The sequence below is a fragment of the Acanthisitta chloris genome, unplaced genomic scaffold (assembly GCF_000695815.1).
Source record: "Acanthisitta chloris isolate BGI_N310 unplaced genomic scaffold, ASM69581v1 scaffold20544, whole genome shotgun sequence".
NCBI lineage: Eukaryota > Metazoa > Chordata > Aves > Passeriformes > Acanthisittidae > Acanthisitta > Acanthisitta chloris.
This window is the reverse complement of record NW_008670090.1, coordinates 29,689-49,297: the sequence shown is the minus strand read 5'-3', so window position 1 is coordinate 49,297 and position 19,609 is coordinate 29,689. Positions and strand designations below refer to the sequence as shown.

At 48.7% G+C, this 19,609-nt stretch overlaps 1 protein-coding gene across 1 annotated transcript in view; it reads right to left on the bottom strand.

The window, feature by feature from the left end:
- Positions 1–257: 257 nt before the first annotated feature.
- Positions 258–19,609, bottom strand: part of SPEN (spen family transcriptional repressor) — a gene marked incomplete at its 5' end in the record, with an annotated part of 46,387 nt that continues 27,035 nt past the window's right edge. Inside the window, 10 exon segments of the mRNA XM_009073557.1 lie at positions 258–467; positions 1,158–1,316; positions 2,478–2,672; positions 3,396–3,791; positions 4,256–4,452; positions 4,455–12,178; positions 14,538–14,638; positions 16,227–16,340; positions 17,469–17,582; positions 18,154–18,279. Coding sequence (XP_009071805.1) covers positions 336–467; positions 1,158–1,316; positions 2,478–2,672; positions 3,396–3,791; positions 4,256–4,452; positions 4,455–12,178; positions 14,538–14,638; positions 16,227–16,340; positions 17,469–17,582; positions 18,154–18,279 — 9,258 coding nt within the window.

Genomic DNA, 19,609 nt, shown 5'->3' with positions numbered 1-19,609 from the left:
TTGTTTGTATTTTTTCCCCAAAAAGGAGGCACGGGAACCCGGGCCTAGTCCACCTGCTGAGTGCATCAGTTGTCCGTGAGCCAAAGCAACATGTAAACATCCAGGGCGGCAGCGCCCGGCGGGTTTGATCGCGGCCAGTCAGGCAGGACGCTGGGACCTGGCAGCGTCTTCTTCTCTCACAACCTTCTCTCCTTCGTCTCGTTCAGTTTTGTCTTAAAATTGGTTTTTTTGTGGGCTATTTTGTTTGAATTGTTCTGTTTTTTTGCTGCAGGGCCTTGGAAAAAAATTAACAGACAAATAAAAATGAAAGTAATAGTCAGTAACCGGTAAACAGCTCATACCGAAGCGATGACGATCATCAGGTGAGGAGAGATGTTGGAGATGCTGGCGAGGAGGTCGGGGGCGAGGCGGGACAGGTGGCTCTCCGAGAACTCGCAGGGTGGGAAGATCTGCAGAACGTAGGCAGGCTGCAGGGAGTGAAAAACAAGGGGTCAGACACAACCCACACCCACAGGGCCCAAAAATCAGACATCAGCACGATTCTTCTGGTGTTTAAAGGTGCCTAAACCTTGTGTAAGAATGAAGACATGAGTGTGGTTCCTCTGGTGGAGAGTTTTCCACACCAGGGATGTAAGAACTGGCTGGTTTTAGTGGGAAAGGCAGAAAAAACTCTCATCAATTGTTTCAGTGGTTGCTCCAAGCACTGACTGCTCGTTTTGGGCTCTTTACACACAGAATTAAATTACACCCAGGTTAAATTTGATTCTGTGCAGCAACACACCTGGAAGAAACATTCCACAGCAACAAACCCCAATGTGTTTTTCAAGAAAACACCAGGTGTCCTGGAAAAATCAGGATATGGGGCAGAAACAAGGACTCTACTTCATAGATAATGAGGTGGGAAATGAGTCTGGTTGTTTTCAGTCTAAGATGTCAGGCCGGGAACAAACCAAACCTATATTTGGGGTTGGTTTTCCATGACTTTATCAACTCCATCGATGTGTTTGCTGGTAATGGAAACACTGGGGGTTGTTTTACTGGTAAAAACAGGGAGCTCCCCTGCAATCCCAAGCAAAGACATGTGGTGGAAGGCCCTGCGCCCTATTATCGACTGACTCGGTTTATCCACAGCGTTCCAGGGCTTTCCCTGCCGATACCTGGTTAGAGCCAGGGTTGGGGACGTTGATGATCCCTGCGGCCTGCTTGGCCTGCAGGTAGCTGATGAATGCAGCCTTGAGCGACTCGGTCTGACTGACGACATCCTCCTGGTCCCGGCCACAGGGCAAGGCCAGCAGCAGGCAGTAATCACTCTCCACCTGCAAGGAAAGGACAGGTGTCCAGTTAAATGGCACCTGGACAGGTGTTCTCCTGCCATACATCCATTATCCATGGGGGAAAATCCTTGATATTGCAACTTGCTGCCCAGAGAAGCTGTGGCTGCCCCATCCCTGAAGTGTTCCAGGCTAAGCTGGTTGGATGGGGCTTGGTGCCCCCACCCGTGGCAAGGGGTGGAACGAGATGGGTTTAAGGTCCCTCCAACCCAAACCAGTCTGGGATTCTGTGCTTCCAACACTCACTGAGAGCAAAGTCAGAACAGGAGATGCTGATAAGGATGGATTCCTAACTTCCCACCTTACTCAGACATACTGGAGCCAACAGGAATTTGTCCCAGGGTGACTTCGAAGACTTCCCAACTCCTGTTTCCCTTTTCCATGAATGCAGAGTAAGAGCTATTACTAATCAGTTGCAATTCACGTTACACACTCCCAAGGATAAAAGGATCACAAAGTTATTAGCAGAATCCCAAAAAGGATGGATTCCTAACTTCCCACCTTACTCAGACATACTGGAGCCAACAGGAATTTGTCCCAGGGTGACTTCGAAGACTTCCCAACTCCTGTTTCCCTTTTCCATGAATGCAGAGTAAGAGCTATTACTAATCAGTTGCAATTCACGTTACACACTCCCAAGGATAAAAGGATCACAAAGTTATTAGCAGAATCCCAAAAGAGAATCACAGAATATCCTGAGTGGGCACCACATCCCAACTCCTGTTTCCCTTTTCCATGAATGCAGAGTAAGAGCTATTACTAATCAGTTGCAATTCACGTTACACACTCCCAAGGATAAAAGGATCACAAAGTTATTAGCAGAATCCCAAAAGAGAATCACAGAATATCCTGAGTTGGAAGGGCACCACAAGGATCACCAAGGTACAACTTGTGGGCCTGCATAGGACATCCCAACAATCCACCCTGTGCCTGAGAGCATTGGCCAAACACTCCTGGAGCTCTGTCAGCCTTGGTGCCTGACCACTGCCCTGGGGAGCTGTTCAGTGCACAAACACCTCCAGGGGAAGAAACTAATGTGACAGAAGCCAGTGTTTCTGGGAGAACCCGTGGGTTTTAGTCCAGTTCTAAGCACACAGAAACCAGCTCTTCCCAAACACACATCCCTGCCCCATCCTGACCCCTCACCATCATTCTCCGTGCAACGCCTTCCAGCTGTGAGGCCTCGAGCCGCATGCGCTGTGCAATCCGCAGTGGAGGTCCTCCCTCCGGTGCAGGCAGTGACCGGTGTGCCAGGACGTTGTTCCCGGAGACAAAGTGGAGCTGGACCGCAGCTGTGTCGTTCTTGAGAGCCAAAAGGCCCTGCCAGACAATGGGGTATTTCTGGGAAGAGAGGACGAAGAAATATTACACACAAAGGAAGGAGGGTTGGGATCTGACATTCCCATCTGAGATGCTCGTCTGACTCCGACACTTCCATTGGAGCTTTAGAGGCTCAGTACAGATGCAACACCTAATCATTCCTCTGCACGTCAGGCTTGGGTTTCACCCTGCTAAATCAAGAATTCAGTCCCCTTTCCTTCCAGCTGGACAAGCTGCCTGGGTGGATCCCTTCATCCCAATCCTCCAGCCTCCCAACCAGCACAAAGCTGACCCCAAATACTACTTTCTCTTTTATAAATGGCAAAAAAGGAGAAGTAACAGCAGCAGGAGAGTTGCTCGAGGTTATACAGGAGACACTTGGTGCTGAATACAACTCTTGGCTCCTCATCAGTGCCTGTTCCTCACTGTCTCCCTCCCCTTGGCTTGGGGAGTGTTTTTTCCTTTTTATTTACATTAAACAGGTCACTGCTCTGTGGTCCAGGAAAGAGCTGACTGCAAAATTCACTTGCAACAGTGAATGTGACTAAAATTCACAGGGTACAGAAACAGCTCAAAAACTAGACAGACGATTGATTGCCTTTTCTTGCATCTGAAGCATTTGATGCAGGAAAAGTTGGATTTGGTGTCACAGGTGAGATGAGCCATGCAGAACATGGTGATTTCCCCCTGGATGAGGTGCACAAGGCTGCTCAACCAGGAGCAGGCAAATAGAGCAAGACTCACTGTCAGGAGCTGGACCATATCCACAGGTCTCTGCGACACAGGGTGAGGCGACGGCTCCTGTTTGAGCGCGGACTGGGGCTCCGGGCGGCTGAGGGGTGGCCCCGACGTCGTGGGGATAAACATGGACTGCTTGGGAAGCGTCTGAGGCTGGTGCGGTGATGGAAGCTCCTGTTTCATGGAGATGGCAACGGGCGAGGGGTAGGAGGTCTGGCCCGTGTCGCCTTGTGCCCTCTGAAGGTGGATGTGAGGGTCCATCTGTGCTGCATGCCTATTTACAGGGGCGTGGTGACTCTGCTCGGGCCCTGCTGCCGGTGGGCCCTTGGGATCCTGCGGGATCTGAGGAGTCTTGCTGCGGACTGGCTGGCTGGGGTGTGAGTGCTCACCCTCCGGGAGACCCTAGGAAACAGGCAGGGAGGAAAAAAGGAAGATTTTAGGCTGCAGGAGTATCAGAGTTCACTAATTTAATAAAAAGGCCACAAGGGCACCATCAGATTCCTGGTGGAGATGTGTCTCCACACCACAGCACCAGCCCTGCTGCAGTGGCACCTGGGTCAGCTCGCCACCCGTGAGCTGAAAACCCATCCCTGAATCCTGCCCCAAGCCCATCCTTAGCCTCGCCATCCGTCTGAGGACATCTGGTCTATGTGTCACCGCCACGCTGCCAGTTCTGCCCTCAACACCTCTACGTCTAGAAACCTGCAGGCAGCTTCACACCTCCAGGTTTGAGTCCCACAGTAGTTAGGAAAACAGGTTCTCTCAGCCTCCCCTGATGGCAAGCAGCATTTGAACTCCATTTCCCCCTCAAAACCAGCCTGAAATGCTCCAAATTCCAGAGAGAAAGAGAAAGGGGTTTATCTCACCTGAGACGGGGTCATGCTCCGGGAGGGCAGCCCAATCGGTGAGGTGCCCGGGAACTGCGGATGCCCGAGCTGTGCCGCTGTGTGGTAATTCCTCATGTCGCTGTACACGGACCGGTAATCGTGGAAGGAGCTCCCAGCAGGATGCATGATCTGCACCCCGTGTGGGACCACCACGGGCTGCGGCAGAGGCAGGCCCAGCGACTGCCCGAGGGCACACTGAGGAGCCGGGGCTCGCTGTGAGGAGAGTGGGCCATCTTGCCTTCAGAGGATTTGGGAGTCTCTTTCCCAGGCTGTGGGGTCTTACTGACCGGGGGAGTTTTCACAGCCCCTTCGGGCGTCCGGGACTGTCGCGCTTCCGAGTGGTGCTCGCCCACAGCAGCCATGTGCGGGTGCATGATCATCCTGACGTCCCGCGGGACGTTGTACTGGTCCAGCCGGATGCTGCTGGGGTGCATGCGGTAATCTGGCTGCATCACCAGCACGTCAGACTGCACGGGGGCTGGCCCACGGCACACCGTGGTGTGGTGGTAGTGCATCTCCTCTTCTGGGGGATGCTGAGAGGACAGCGGGGGCATGACAATGTCTCGGATCGGAGCTGGCTGAGGCGTGCTGGATCGCTGAGGTTTGATCTCAATCTGGGGTTGCAGAGCAGCTCGGGGGGAGTGGAGCGCTTCTGGGCGGATGCCGTAAGGGATGCCAGAGAGAGGTGGGGTGTTCATCCTCACCTCACCTTGGGACAAATGGCCCAGGGACACAGTCTGCGTTACGCTGTGAGGGGGCATGATAACGGATTGCTCGGGATGCATGCTGGATATGTACTGAGGAACGGGAATTCCCGGCGCCAGCATGACTGGGGTACTGCTGGATAGAGCCGGAGATGAGGTACTGCCGGGATGGCAAGCCCGGGGGAACGGTGATGGTGAGTGCCCGCTGGTACGCGGTGAGTGTGGCTCCTGTTTGGTAACCCCCAGGTGGGAAATGGTCCGGTCAGTCGGGGTGCTGGGTCCTGAGCTGACATGGTTCGCTTCCGAATGCATCTTCCCAGAGAGGGAAGGGTGGTGAGGACTAACTCCGGGACTCAAATTAGAGGGTTGCAGAGTCTTGGTCTCCACTTTCAGAGCAGCTGGGTCGGACAATTTTTTGTTCACAACCATCTGGTTATGGACCAGTACCGGTGGAGTGTTTACTGTCTGTGTCAGGACCTTCCCAGGCTGAGACACTGGAGCCTGGACAGCAAGGTGGGATGAGTCAGACTTGTCCAGCACAGTGCGCTCCTGTTTAACGGAGGAGATGACGGGCGACGTGTTATAGGGCTGTGTTCCTAGTACCAATGGCGAATGGGTGGAAACAGTCCCATAGCCCGCTGAGGTCTGTGAGCCTTTCGGCACCGGCTGAGATGGCGTAATAGGCTCCTGTTTTATCTGGGACTTGGATACAGACTGCTGGAACTCAATGTCAACAGCACTGGCTGGGGGAATCTGGCTGATCTTGGCACTGATTCGCTGAGGGCCTTCTGTCTTCTGCCCCGAGTAACTCAGGAGCACCACACCTTCCGAAGTGTTCACCCGCAGCCCTGGACTGGACCCAGTTTCTACAGGCCTCTCCTCAATAATAGACATTGATCCTGGATGAAATCTGCTGTTATCATTTGCGCTTGACCTCTGTTTAAATTTTGGTGAGGGAGCATTGACAAGGCAGGTCTGGGTTTGGGGGGTTTGCTTCACCAAGGTGATCCTCGGAGCCTCTTCCAGATCCACACTGTGGGGCATCCTGCTGATGACAGAAGTGGCTTTGGGAGCAATCACTGTGCTGATCTTTTCCTTCTCGCTGAACACCGGTGCTTCAGCCACCGGTGGGTCCAAGGCATTGGTGACAGGAACAGCCGGCTTCTCCTCTGAAACCAGCTTGATGGCCTCTACGGCGGGATGGAGTGGTGTGTCCTCCAAAGACGGCGCGCTCACTGGCTCAGCGTGTGTTGTTGTCACATGTGTGGAGGTTATGCTCGTCGCCGAGACGTATTTGGGCTCCATGAGTATCTTCCTCAAAGTGCTGGAGTTTGTATCGATATCTGACGCCTTTGTGTCTGGAGGGAGAGAGGGTGGGGGTGTGGAACGGGCACGGGGTTCCTCATGCCTGACCATCCACTCCGGCACCTTGGCAGAGCCAGAGTGAAGAGGGACAATCGCAGTGGGCACCGGGGCAGGCAGCTTGGCCACTGCTGTGGGGATGGCAGGAAGGGCTGCATTTGGGGCACCCGGTGGTGTGATGGGAGCGTTCTCCAGAGGCGACCGTATCTTGAACCCGCTCTGACTCCCCTCGTCAAGGGGAACTGGTGGAGCACCCAGGTCCAGAGGAGCAGGAGTAGGTGCTTTTGGAGAGGTGCTGCTCTCAGCAACAGCCTCGTGCACAGCCATGACATCAGCAGCCACAGCCTTGGTGGTGTCGGAAGCACTTGGCTCTATGGATCCTGTGGGTTTAGTTTTTTTCTCCTCCTTTGAGGATTCTTCGGGTTTTGTCTTTACTTCATTGGTGGGGGGTGACTTGCTCTGCACCCTCTCTGTCTCAAAGGTGCTGACTTCGGTGGCGTCACCCTTTCTGCTTGTGCTTTTCTTGCGTCTCTGCCGACTTGTTTTCTGACGGCCCTTTTCCTTCCGAGCAACTTCAGCCTCCTGCAAGGTCTCAGCCTCCTGTGCAGAGTTGGAAGACTCACTGAAGCTGACTTCGGCCTCCTTGCTTTCCGTCTCTAATGATGGCGGAACAGAGCCAGGTACCTGCTGCACCACAGGCTCAATGGCAGCCTCAGTTTCTAGGATATTGTTCACTGCCTGATCCGTCTCAGGCTCCATCTCTTCCCGAGGTGATGGTAACACCAAGGGTTCTGTGGGGATTTCAGCTTCCGAGTCAGCAGGATATGTCGGGGGAGCAGGAAAGCTTTCAGTCTCTCCAGAAATATCATTGATGATGGACCCGATGGCCGCTGCCAGCTCTGTTTCACTAGCCTGGTGTGCAGGTTTATCTGCCTCCTCCTCCTGACGGACTTCAGGCACATCCGCCGTTGGCTCTTTGTAGGCAGCAATTGTTGGAGGAGTTTCAGTGAGTTTTGCAATATTCTCCACCGCTTGCTCGAGCTCGATCTGCTTTGCTAACTGGGCAGCCTCGGGAGACTGCTTGGGCTCCCGCGACACCTCCTTTTCCATTTCTGGGAATGAATCTTCTACCTCATTCTTAGCAAAATGGGGTGGCAAGATGTCCTCTTTTGGGGGGCTCTTCATCTTGGGTGGCGACACACCCACTGGCTCTGCCTCCTCCTCTGTGGGCCGCAAGGCACCCTTGACCTCGTCCACGTTGAGACGTATTTCCACATTTTTGAGACACACAGATGCTTTATCGATGACAGTTTTGGTATTTTTGTACCTTCCCCTTTTGGACTTCGTAACCTTTTCTGCCACCGGCTTCTTCTCAATGATCTCAACTGCAGGGATTTCTAACTGGGTTTTCTCCACATCCAGTTCTTTCCGATCACGTTTCTGCTCGCTCACTGCCGTCTCTTTCTCAGCCGCTTTTGCTTTATTGCTGTTGTCACCGATGCTTGGTTCCTGACTGCTTCTTTCAGCAGCATCTTCGGATTCAGCTGTGGTATCAGCTTTCGGTTCATTCTTCCCTTTCTTCCCCTGTTGGCTGGTAGCAGCTGATGAGTGACTGTGTGTGAGCTTCTGGGATCTAGGAGACCTCCAACCCTCTGCTGGCTTAGGAGCTTCCACGGCATCTTTAGTTTCAGCCTCCTCCACCTCTTGCTGTACTGGTTCTGTCTTTATTGGAGAGATCTCCTCCTCCGGCTTACGGCGGGTTTTGGGAGGTCTTCCCCTCCTCGGGGTTGTAGGAACAGTTGTCACCATTTCCTGTGGTTCCTTTTCCCCTCTCTTCCTGGTGGATCTAGTGACCTCCATGGAGTCCTTCACTGGAGATGGGCCTTCATTGTCCCCTGTGGTAGCATAGACTGACCTTACGTTTCTGCGCCTAGTCCGGCCTATTGGCAAGCTCGGCTCCACGTTTTCTGGCTCTGCAGCAGAACTCGGGGATTTAGCAGCATTCCTCGAAATCTTCTCTGCCTCCACTTTCAATTCCGAAAGTTTCTGGGTCTCCCCACGAGGAGAGCTCGACCTTTTCAGTTTTTCACGGTCTATTCTTTCGCTCTTCCTCGTGACAGGCTTTTCTGTGACGGTCGCTGCAGCCGACTGCACAGGAGTCTTGGAGCGTTTACTCTTGTAGGACTTTTTGTCTTTTACAACAACCGGAGGTTCCACTTCCATATCATTGTCGGAAACGGGTGGCAGGACCTCAGCAGCCGCCTCCACCTTTTGACTCAAACCAGCATCAGTACTGGCAGAAGGTGGAGGATTTTCCTCTTTAGGTTCCACAGCCTCGTCCGACTTCTGAGCTACCTTGGGCAGAGATGGAAGCAGCTGGGCTGCCTCAGGTTCTGGATCTACGCTGATATCTGCATCGGAAAATGAAGCTCCAGGAGTAGGAGGTTTTGTATCCAAGTATGAAGGATGCTCTGTTGGCAAAGCATCTTCCTCTGGCACCAGGGTTGTAGCAACAACTTCTTTACTCACTTCTGCAACTGGCAGGGGTTCTGTTTGCTCAGGAGGTTCCAATTTGACAGGAGCAGTGAGCTCAGGAAAAGGTTTTTGTTCCTCTGCTGCAGCAGCAGGTTCAGGTTTTTCTTCTTTGACAGAAGCTGGTTCCACTAGGATCTTTTCACTCACTACCTTCTCAGGAGCAGCTGGAGCTGGCTCCTGTGGCAGGACAGTGACTGAAGAGGTACCGACAACTGAGGAAGCTTTATGTTCTGGCTCTTTACTATCAGGAACTGTTTCTGGTGTTTTGGGTCTGTTTTCTTTATCTTCCTGTTTTTCCACTTCTTTTGGTTTCTGATCTTTCTCTTTTTCTTTCTGTTGCATTCGTGTCAACTCAACGAACCTACTGTGGAAGAGAACCACTGGCTCCTGCACTAAATCAGCCGTGCTGTTAGTCCCGTCAGAGGAAGACTGTCTCCCGTACAACCTACCAGAGATGAAGTCCAGATCATCATCTTTCCTCTCTAAATGCTGCAAGCGCTTGGAGTCCTGCTCAAAGATTGAACTGTGCAAAAACCGAGAAGCGAACAGTTCCTGCCGCTCTTGCTCCTCCTCTTTATGATCTTCCTTCTTATCATCCAGTTTTCCACCTTCGGAATCAGTTCTGATTTTTTTCTTTTTCAAATACCAAGATGGAATAGGTCTCGGAGCCGAGTCAACCTTTTCTTTGTCTTTATTGTTTCTAAAACTAGCAAATCTTGAATCCCAGTCTAGAAAGGACCAGTTCTCCTCTCTGGAGGAAGAGAGGGATTTAGCTCTTTCAAGCAAGGCCTTTGTGTCAGGTGTGATTGTCTTGTCCAATGCAAAAGAGTAGAATTTGTTTCTTTCTAAAGAACTGGAAAGTCTTTCTTCTCTTTCACGTAGCTTCTCTTCCCTGTCCCTTAATAAAAAAGACAACCTGGAACTCTCTAACAGGGACGAGGCTTTCGGGGAATGGGGCTTGTTTTCACCGTCGTCATCTGAATCCGAAGGCACCTCCCCGGGTTCCAGGTCTCGGACAGACCGTTTCCGTATGCTGTCTCTTTTGACGATGCTGCTTGGAAAGCTGATGTCGACTCTCCCAGGCTCCTGCTTCACTTGGGTTTCCCACCTACTACTTGAGTCTTCCTCAGAACTCAGCACAGAGAGCTTTATTTTAGCCATTTCTGCCATCTGCTCCCTTCTGCTGGAGTCATAAGGATTGAATTTCAGCGAGTCCTCCCTCACAGTCATGTTGGAGTACGAAAGACCTTTTTCTTCTATTTTAGGTGACTCTTTGGTTTCCTTTAATGGCATTAGCCTTGGAGAATCTAGTGTGTCATCATCCTCGTGTAACGGGAAGTGTCTGATGCTCGGGGAACAGGATGTCCGTTCGGAGTCCTCACTCACCTGACGAGAACTTCTGTAGTTCCTTTCTCTCTTAGTGCTAATTTCAAAGTCAAACTGGTCAGACTTTTTCCTTTTACTCGGTGGAGAGTCATCGGTGACATCCTGTGGAGGTTTTCCCACCTCGTGAACCAAGCTCCGTCTCTCATATTCATCCACATCTTTCTTTGGACTGCCGAACTTCTCTGACTTCGCTATCTCCATTTCCAGCTGCTGTTTCAACCTGCGACTTTGCTCCATTTGTTTCCGGTAGCTCTGTGTATGGTCAATGTCAATGCCAATTTTCTCCTCCATGTCAGCTGACTGAGGTTTCTCTTGGCCAAGTTTATGGTCAGGTGTTTCTTCAGGAAGACTGGAGTAATTCTTCCTTGTGTCCTCTTTCTCTGTTCCCTGCTCGTCCAGCAGCTGTACCTGTTTATGCTGGGGTTTCACTAGGTTCAGTCTTTTAGAAGAGACTTCCTGAACTTCCGCCGGTTCATCAGGTGCCTCCAGCAGCCTTGCCTGCAGATCCAGGGCGGGACGCATGCCAATCCCACCAACATTAAGAGTCTCCTGAATTTCTTTGGGACTGGTAACAGGAATAAGTCTTTCCAGTTTGAGCTTTTTAGATTCCCTTTTAAGCAGCTCTTTCCTCAGGGGTTTTCTCTCCAATTCTCCCTCCCTTAACATCGGAGCTTCTCTAGACGACGCTGTTAGATCAAGCTGCTTTTTCAAAACCGTGCGTGCATCCTCCTCATCTTGGCTGCTCCGTTTTATATCCAGTTTTTGCCTGTCAGGCTTTGGATTAGCATCAGCAAAACGTCTTTTACGAGCCTCCAGCTTGTCTAAATCAACCACATTGGCCCCCTCAGAAGTTTGCTCAGTCTTCAAGTGCTTTTTGGGTTTCATTTTTCCCTCCTTATCCACCACTTCCACGTGACTGGCAAGGGCTTTCTCCTTCTGTACCTTGGTTCTGACGGGTTCCAGTTTAGACTGCTCAGACTTGGTTTGCTCAGCCTGAGATGTCTGGGTTTTCTGTTCAAGCAGGGGGGATTTCAGAGTGTCATTATCAAGCTTTGCCCTCAGTTTCTCCAGTGTGGGCTGATCAATAACTTTCCCTTCCTTTTCCTTCACTCGGGTCAACACGACACACGGCATCAGTTCCAGGCGGTTTTTTGCTGTCCCTTCTTTGTCACCTCTCTCTTTGCTTTGTTTACTGTTGCCCTTCAGTTTTTCCGGGCTGGGCTCTCTCTCATTCTCCTGATCCGTTTCCGAGGACTGAGAACTGGGTGAATGGATTTTTGCTTTTCGTTTTAGCTTATCGGTTTTCTCCTTTTCTATTTTTTCTGGCTTTTCTTTCCTCACCAGGCGCTTCTCCTTGTCCACCCTCTCCTGCTCGAAAACACGCTCCTTCTCTACTTTCTCGTTTTTTGTGTATCGCTCCACACGGGCTTTGTCGAGCTTGTCGTATCGTGGAGGAGACAGCGAGCTGCAGCTGCCACTGCGATCCGACGACCTGCTGTAAATCCTCCTCTCTGAATCGCTCTGCAGCCGTTCCGACTGCGAGGGAGACGCTCCTGGGCTCTGTGGACGCCGGGAGTGTGCTGGGCTCTGGCTCCGTTCAATCGGTCTCCTTTCGTGGTCTCTGTCCCGATCAGATTCAAACCGTTCCCTCTCCCTCTCTCTCTCCCGTTGCCTGTAACTGTACTCCCTGATGTCTTGCTCATATGGATCACCCCGGTAATCCCTGTACTCGCGTGGGTCGTCGTAGTATCGTGGGTCGTAGTAGTCTCCTTGGTAGGGATCCCACTCAGTGTAAAACTCTCTGCCCCGAGCTGAGTATTCTCGTCGAGGATCTTCGGGATACGTCCCTGGGGTCCGAACAGTCTCGTAGTAAGTACGATCAGGGGCATATTCATACGACCCTCTTCGTTCGTCTCTGCTAAATACAAGAATAAACAGATTCTAGTTCTCCTTCTCAGCCCATGCACTGTGTTACAGTGGGTTGTGCCATGTAAGGCAATCATTTTATGATCTTTTCTTATACATGCATCACAGCAGCTGCACAGAGAGAGCAACAAATCAGTGTGCAGCAGACTAAACCCTCTGTTAGCTCATCGAACATCTAACATAGCTCATGGGGCATTTTCTGACAGCTCTGGCAAGTACCTTTTCACCACACTCACTCCCTCACTTTTGTCAAATTCAGACATTGCGTGAAATGAAGGTAAAACCAACACAGCACCTGTACACTCACACAGGGGCTGGCAAGGTGACAGCCCATCTCCAGAACCTGAGGCAACCTCTGAAAACACCAGTGACATCCAAATTCAAGGTTGGTATCTCTCCCTTACTAAGCAGCAAAGTGGCAGTAAGATTTCTTTAAAAATCCTAAACCCTGTGAAGTCATCTTTCAATTCCCAAATTAGCCCTTTGGCTGCATGTGACTTGGTGACGTTGCCTATTTACAGCAAAACCAAGTCGAGTATCAGGCTGTTTATGAGATCAGGTGAATTAATTCAGCAAAGTCAGTCAAGCAATTAATGCAATTATTTCAACACTTCCAAACAGCAAAAATAAGTCACTTTAACACTGAACATGGCTCTTCGGCAGGAAGCTGGCACAGAGCTGGAGCTTCAGTTCTTTTCCAACCTTCATGATTCTATGATTCCACACAGGCTCATTTGGCTTCACAGTTTATGTCTGATGTAAAAAGCTGGCAGCATCCACCTTTTAAGCAACATACAAAATTGAAAAAGAAATAAAAGATGGAAGACAAAAAACCTCATCCTGAAAGTGAGGTGGCATGTTGTCAAAGGCAGCTGTGAAGTTAAAATATTAACAAGGGATTTTGTTTGGGTTTTCATGTTGGGTCTTTTTGTTTGGTTTTCATGGCTTTTTTCCCTTTGGGTTCTATTTAGACTGGCTCCAGTTAAAACTCTGAGAGAACATGGTTCATGCAGATCTCAGCATCTCTGCAAGGAGGAGCCCAGAGAGGGACCAGAAGCTGCAGAATTACAGGAATCACTCCATCACTCTGTGATTTAGTATTCCTAAGGATCTCATAATGACTGTGAGAGCAGTGACAGAAAAGGAAAAACAAGACTAACATGTACCCAAGCACCAGAAATCCGCATTCTGCTCCGGATTATTCCCAAGCAAAGCCAAGCCTGCCTGGCTCCTGCGCACTGTAAAACACCCAATAAGGCACTTCCCCTAACGGAATGCAGTGCAGTTCTGAGGAAATGCTTACTGCCTGCTTGCTGGCACATCACAACATCTGGCAAGGCCTGGGGAAGGCACACTTGTGTTTCCATTATGCAAATCCTGATTGTCAATTTCCAAACCTTTCTCACTTTAAATCTGGCCATTTTGCATTGTGTCAGAGCAATCTATTTTGCTGCAAAGAGAGATTGGATTTATCCAGCTTACAGGGACAATCGGCATCATGCTGGGCTGACTCATGGGCAAAGCAGAGCCCTAACAATGAACCAGGCTCTGAAGGCAATAAAACACGAGTGTTTTTCTCAGTCAGTGAAGTAAAAAAGCCCAAAATGCAGAGTGTTTCTGTGCCAGGTCTGCAGGGTAAGTGTCCGTGCAGGGCAACCACAAGTCTCTACAGCATGTGCCACATGGGCAGGCCCCGTGGTGCCAGAGGCTGCAGAGGGCAGCGACACAGCACACAGCTTTCATGCCAGATAAACAGCAAAATAAAAATGCATCCTCACTCCTATTTTCTTACTTTGTCAAGTCAATAAATTAAACTGTTGAAGGGGGGTGTGGAGGATCAGATTTTGCTCTCTGCTGAACGACTAAGCAGCAGTTTATCAGACTCTATACACCCACTAACACACACATTTCTCTCGAGGGCATGTTACAGATAAAGCTGTCCTTTGCATTCCTAGGACATGATGAATGATTCCCAACTGTGTCCTGGTGACCTACCACAGAAACCAGATACTAAAACACAGCTCACACAGACAGCTGAAACCTCCACCTCAGCAACCAACCACACCTAGGACATGTGAGATCCTGTCTGCTCTAAGCTGCACAGTTTCAGCCTGGCCACCTAAATTTGTTCCAAAAAATAATGAAAAGGCAAAAAACACTTAAAATGTTGTTAATAAAACTTTAAAAAATAAGTTTAAAGTTAAAAGAAATAAAAAACAGTGCTTGTTTACAAATTATGGCCTGAAAAAGTCTGACTGTAACATGGTGTTTGATGATGATGATTCTGAGAAGGTTGTTTAAGATGATGCTGGAAAAACAAAAACTTGAATAAAGCCACTGATACATGCCTCCTTTCTGCCAGCATCTCATAGAAGTCTCTGATGTCTTGACCGGTTTTCTCCATGGAATGATAAAATGCCAACTGACTCTCTCGATTTGCAAAGTCCACCTGGAAAATAAAGGTGAAATCATGTTCAGGCACATTCTGCCAACATTTTCCTGCCTGCTGCAGGCTCAAGGTGAGAGCAGAACTGAAAATGGAGATAATATTCAACAAAAAAAAAGTCAAATGCTACTCAGTTCTGGCCCTGCATATCCCCAGGAATAAAGATCTTTCTCAACTGGAGCTGTGTAACTACCTTCTTACTATGTCGTTGGAGCTGCCAGCCCAGAGGCTTCTGGGTCAGCAAAGCAGCAGGAAAAAAATACATTATTATTGCAGTATTGATGTTTTTAAGGCCAGGACAGTTCCAATGTCCCTTTAATCTCCAGGCAGTGCTACAGTGGGTCAGCATGATGAATCTATTCCAGACTCTGTGGTGTTTGCCTGGGGTTATAGAGCAGGGAAGGAACTGAGCCTCCTGAGCTGCAGCTCCCTGTGCCAGCTGCTCCAAGAGTCAGTGACAATATTAAGAAACTAATGGTACAGACGATGCAAAAAAATTAAGGATTATAATGGATTTAACTACATGTCTGCCACACACTGCAACGTTTTTAACATTTTAGTTTTCCTTCTTTAAATCAGCCCAGTCATGTGTGTAATCACAGCAGTTGAGCACAGACACACACAGTGAGGGGGTTGCTTATTCCAAAGTCACTAAGCAGCAAGACCCACAAACACAGGACACAAAACTTTTAACTGACCACGTTTTCCTACATATAAAGGTGACTTACATCCCACCACCACGCTTAGAAGCTACAGGATATCCAACTCCCAGCCCTGGGAGAGGGTGTTGCTAACTGATACACCAGCTGAGATCATGTGTGACACCACTGCCCCCTCTTCAGAAGAGAAGAAAGGAGGAGGAGGAAGGTAACTCAGAGGGTTGGCTGACACCTCACGTCTGCAGTTAGTGGGACTGATGGACAGTTGAACAGGAATTACCACGTTTACCCAAATCCAAGATATCCCTGTAAATGTGAAGTGTTGCTCCAGGGAAAAAAAGGTATTTTCTGTCTGTTTTTAAAGTGTTGCTTTTAATTTTTATTTTTCAATTTATACAAGGAAGGAGGAGATTATCTTTGAGGTCCCTTTCAACCCAAACCATTCCATGATTCTATGGTTGCATGCTCAGGTTGCTGCACCCCACAACTACGGCATGATCACCATGAGTCACAGGTCACGAGCCTGGATACCTGCATGGAGCAGCTGGAATGCAGCCATGTGTTATCCCAGAGGACCTCACATGCTCAGATTTCCATTTCCAACACGAAATCAGACAAACGTTTGCCTTGGATTGGGGTAAATGAGGCAGGAACACGGACAGTGACACTCAGGAACTCAGAGAGACAAGCTCAGTGAAACAAACAGCAGAATACTGGAAAAGGCTTTATAAGTAACAGCTCAAGATTCCCTGACATCTTGGTAAGCTGAGTATCAAAAATAATTGAAGCCTTTGATATCTGGGACATGTGTGTCCCACTAAGGATTCCTTGAGCCTGGCAGGCTGCAGTGCCAACATTTAAGGGGTGAGGTCTAAATACAATTTGTTTCTCTTTTTTTTTGCCTGTTTTGGTTTGGAGGTCATTCTGCACACCTTAATTTTATTCCCACCGATTTTCCTCCCCTTGGTCTCTTTTACAGCTGCTTGTGCATATTCAATCTCATTGTAGAGAACCAGGGCCATGCCTTTTAAGCGGTCAAACACCACCTGTAAAAAACAAAAAAACAAAACAAAAACCAAATAAGAGCCTCATCCACAGGACTTAACGTCAGTCCCAACAAAATCCTAAGTCATGAGGATACCAGGAAGGAAATAATTTTGAGCAAAGTGAATTTCCAGGCTTTTCTGATGAGGCATATTGGAGTGAAGAGACAATAAAAGGACACGGGACTGCTTTGAATTGTGGATATTGTGGCTTGAGGTATATTATGCCTTTATTTTGTTTTTCTGTATTTTACTTTTCATGCTTTTTTTTAGTGACTGAAATTTGTAGTTTCTCTTGGTTTACTTCCAAATTTTTTTTGCAAAAATTTCCAATATGTTTTAGGGGGGAAAAAAGGTAAAGGGAACATTTAACCCCAAAGTGGAACCAGTTTCTGTTATCAGTCTGCAGTACCACTCGCCAGCTGCTAAACGCCCAAGTACCAAATATTCCCTTCCTTTAACAGCATGAATTCATGATTCAAGCAACAAGCTACAACACAAACCCACAAAAGTCCTTCGAGGAGGTAAGACCCTGATCCTGAGAAGACTGCTTAACTCTAAGCACATCAATGTCCGATAAGAACACACAGGACAACTCACACGCTTAAGTTTAAGCACATGATAAGTCATTTGCACTGTGCACAGCAGGGCAGGGAACATGCTCCTGTGACACGGGTGTGTTGCACCAGCAGTGACTTTCACTCTTCTTTCGTGTACTTTTGGCAGCATGACTCTCCTGAGTGCTTTGAAAAAGTCATTTTTTTGGTCTGATGAAAAAAATCTAGTTATGTCTAATTATGTAATTACCAAGTATGAGTAATGACATAATTAGACTGCTGTTCCTCCAGCTAACAGTGCTAAAACATCTGAAGAAATTTTGTACTGCGCAAGAGCAACGAATGGTTTCCAATACTCAGCATCTCGGCTCATTCAAAACACTTATTTTTGTTTGTTTTCAAACCCCAGGAGTGACTGCTCTACGTAGACAGAGCCCTGTCAGCCAAATTCCACCCCAGAGAGAATTGTTCTACCTGAGCTATAAAGCCCTGGACAGTGGGGGTCAAAAGGACAGGATGGGAAGAAAGTAAGACAGCAACAACTCGAAACCACATGCCAAGGCCTCATACCTACCTTGACCACAGGCCCATATCGGCAGAAATGTCGCGTCAGGTACTGATCCGTAACGTTTGTGGACAGCCCATCTAGCCACACACAATTCGTAGGCATGCTCTTCCCAAAGCCCAGCTGGACACAAAATGGTAAAACTTGATCAGTGCAATTCACAAGGGTTAAACTCACTGAACAGAGTCTGCCTAATTAAAGTTATTTGGCCTAATTAAAGAGTTACTTGAAGAAAGCTGTTGTTTGTATGGATTTTCTAAAATTAGCATCTTGCGCAGGTGCACGACAAAAATCAAACAGCAATTAATGGAAATAATTCTGCATGCTTAAACAAAGACAGTGTTTGACAACACTTTGAACGCCACTGACAAGTGACAGGCTGACAGCTCTGGGGCCTGACATCCTCTGTGTGTTACAGGGAGTGGACCGGCTTCCCAGCACAGCCGCGCCAGACGCGGCCTTCAAGGCCAGGGACTGCCAGTCTGCGAGTGCTCCATCCCCAGGCTCTGTGCTGAGAAAGCCAACAAAGATGATGATCAATCCCAATTAGGTGGTGGCTGGAAACATCACGCTCTAATGTGACCTCACATTAGAAACCATCCTCCTTTCCATAAAGGACCCTGCTGCAAACCATCCCTCGATGCCATAAAGGGAAGAGCCTAGAAGGATACAGTCCACAGGTAGATTTCTTTACCTTGAGTCGGTTATTTCCAAGATATTCCCCATCCATCTTCTTAATGGCTTTGCACACACTCGCGATGTCGCAGTACTGCAGGAACGCGTACTGCGGGACACCGTTCACCTTCTTAATGTCGATATCCTGGGGACAAACACAAAACACAACGACACGGTCAGCAACAGGCCCAACAGGACAGTCAGCAGTGTCAATCCCAGCTAAGAGGACTTTTTTTGAGAGACACATGGCACAGCAAGCTCCTTAATTAATATTTTCTTCAGAGAGAGGATTTAAACAGCAACAGACAGTTAAAAACGCCACTGTTGTGCCATATCTCAAAACCAAATCCTCACTGAGGCGGGGAGAGCTCTCTGCCACGCAATTTAAAATCCAACCCCACACAAGTAAGCCTGACCTGATCAACCAGCAAGAACAGACAACTCAGAATCAAAGAAACATAGATTAATTTTCGCTTACAAAGGCTCAAGAGAAAACAACCTATTCTGATCCTCATCTCTGAGCACAGCAGGGTTTCTTTTCCAAACAAACATGATCCATGATTCCCAGAAACACAAACTGATGCTGGACACATCTCTTGAACCAGATTGGCTCAGGGCAAAGGCAAAAAGATACTCAACTTCTATGGCTGATGCTGTTTGATCCCAAGCCACCATGGGCTCATTCACCAGTGCCACCAGAGGCTCTCGAAGCCCAGTGACAGCTGGTTCCCATCGATTCAGGAACCCAGCAGGCCTGGAGCTGACATTTGGTTAACACTCAAGCTCAGCACTAGCATTGAAAATGTACCCAAAGCCTCTGAACAAACTCATGATATTATGATTCATTCTGCGCTGAAAATAGAAGGTGGAGGGTTTGGTTTTATTTGTGGGACTAGCAGGAGCTGCCTTTCTGAACTGCACGCCAGCACACGGAGCTGAGCACAAATGTTCCAACAGCCAGGACAGGCTAATTTCATGGCTAATAAATTCAGGGACAAGGCAGCAGTTTGATACGGTCTCACCCACGAACTCTTTATCTAGGAAAACAGAAGTAAACAGGAAGATTTACACAACTATTAGACTCCCTACAGCCTTGGTTTAATGATTTAAGTGGAATACTAATAGGAAATTACACTTCCAAGTGTCTGAAGAAGCACGATTGCAACCACAGCAAATTACACTTGACCAGTCATCCTGGGCAAGCAATTCCTTCTGACAGGCAAATAAAATATCATTATTGTGCTCATTACCCCTCAGAAAGGTTGGAAATCTGGTCCTTTCTGCACCTGAGCTTGCAAGTTTTCCTGGAAACTGTGCGAGACAGCAGTGCAGCCCAACTCAGAGCCATTAATAATGCTGACAGGGCAGCACCACGTCACACAAAAACCAATTTACAAGGCAGTGCACTACCACTGATAAGCATCTTTATCAGGAGAGCTCTGCTGCTCTAACACTGCAAGAGGATTTAAGCCTCA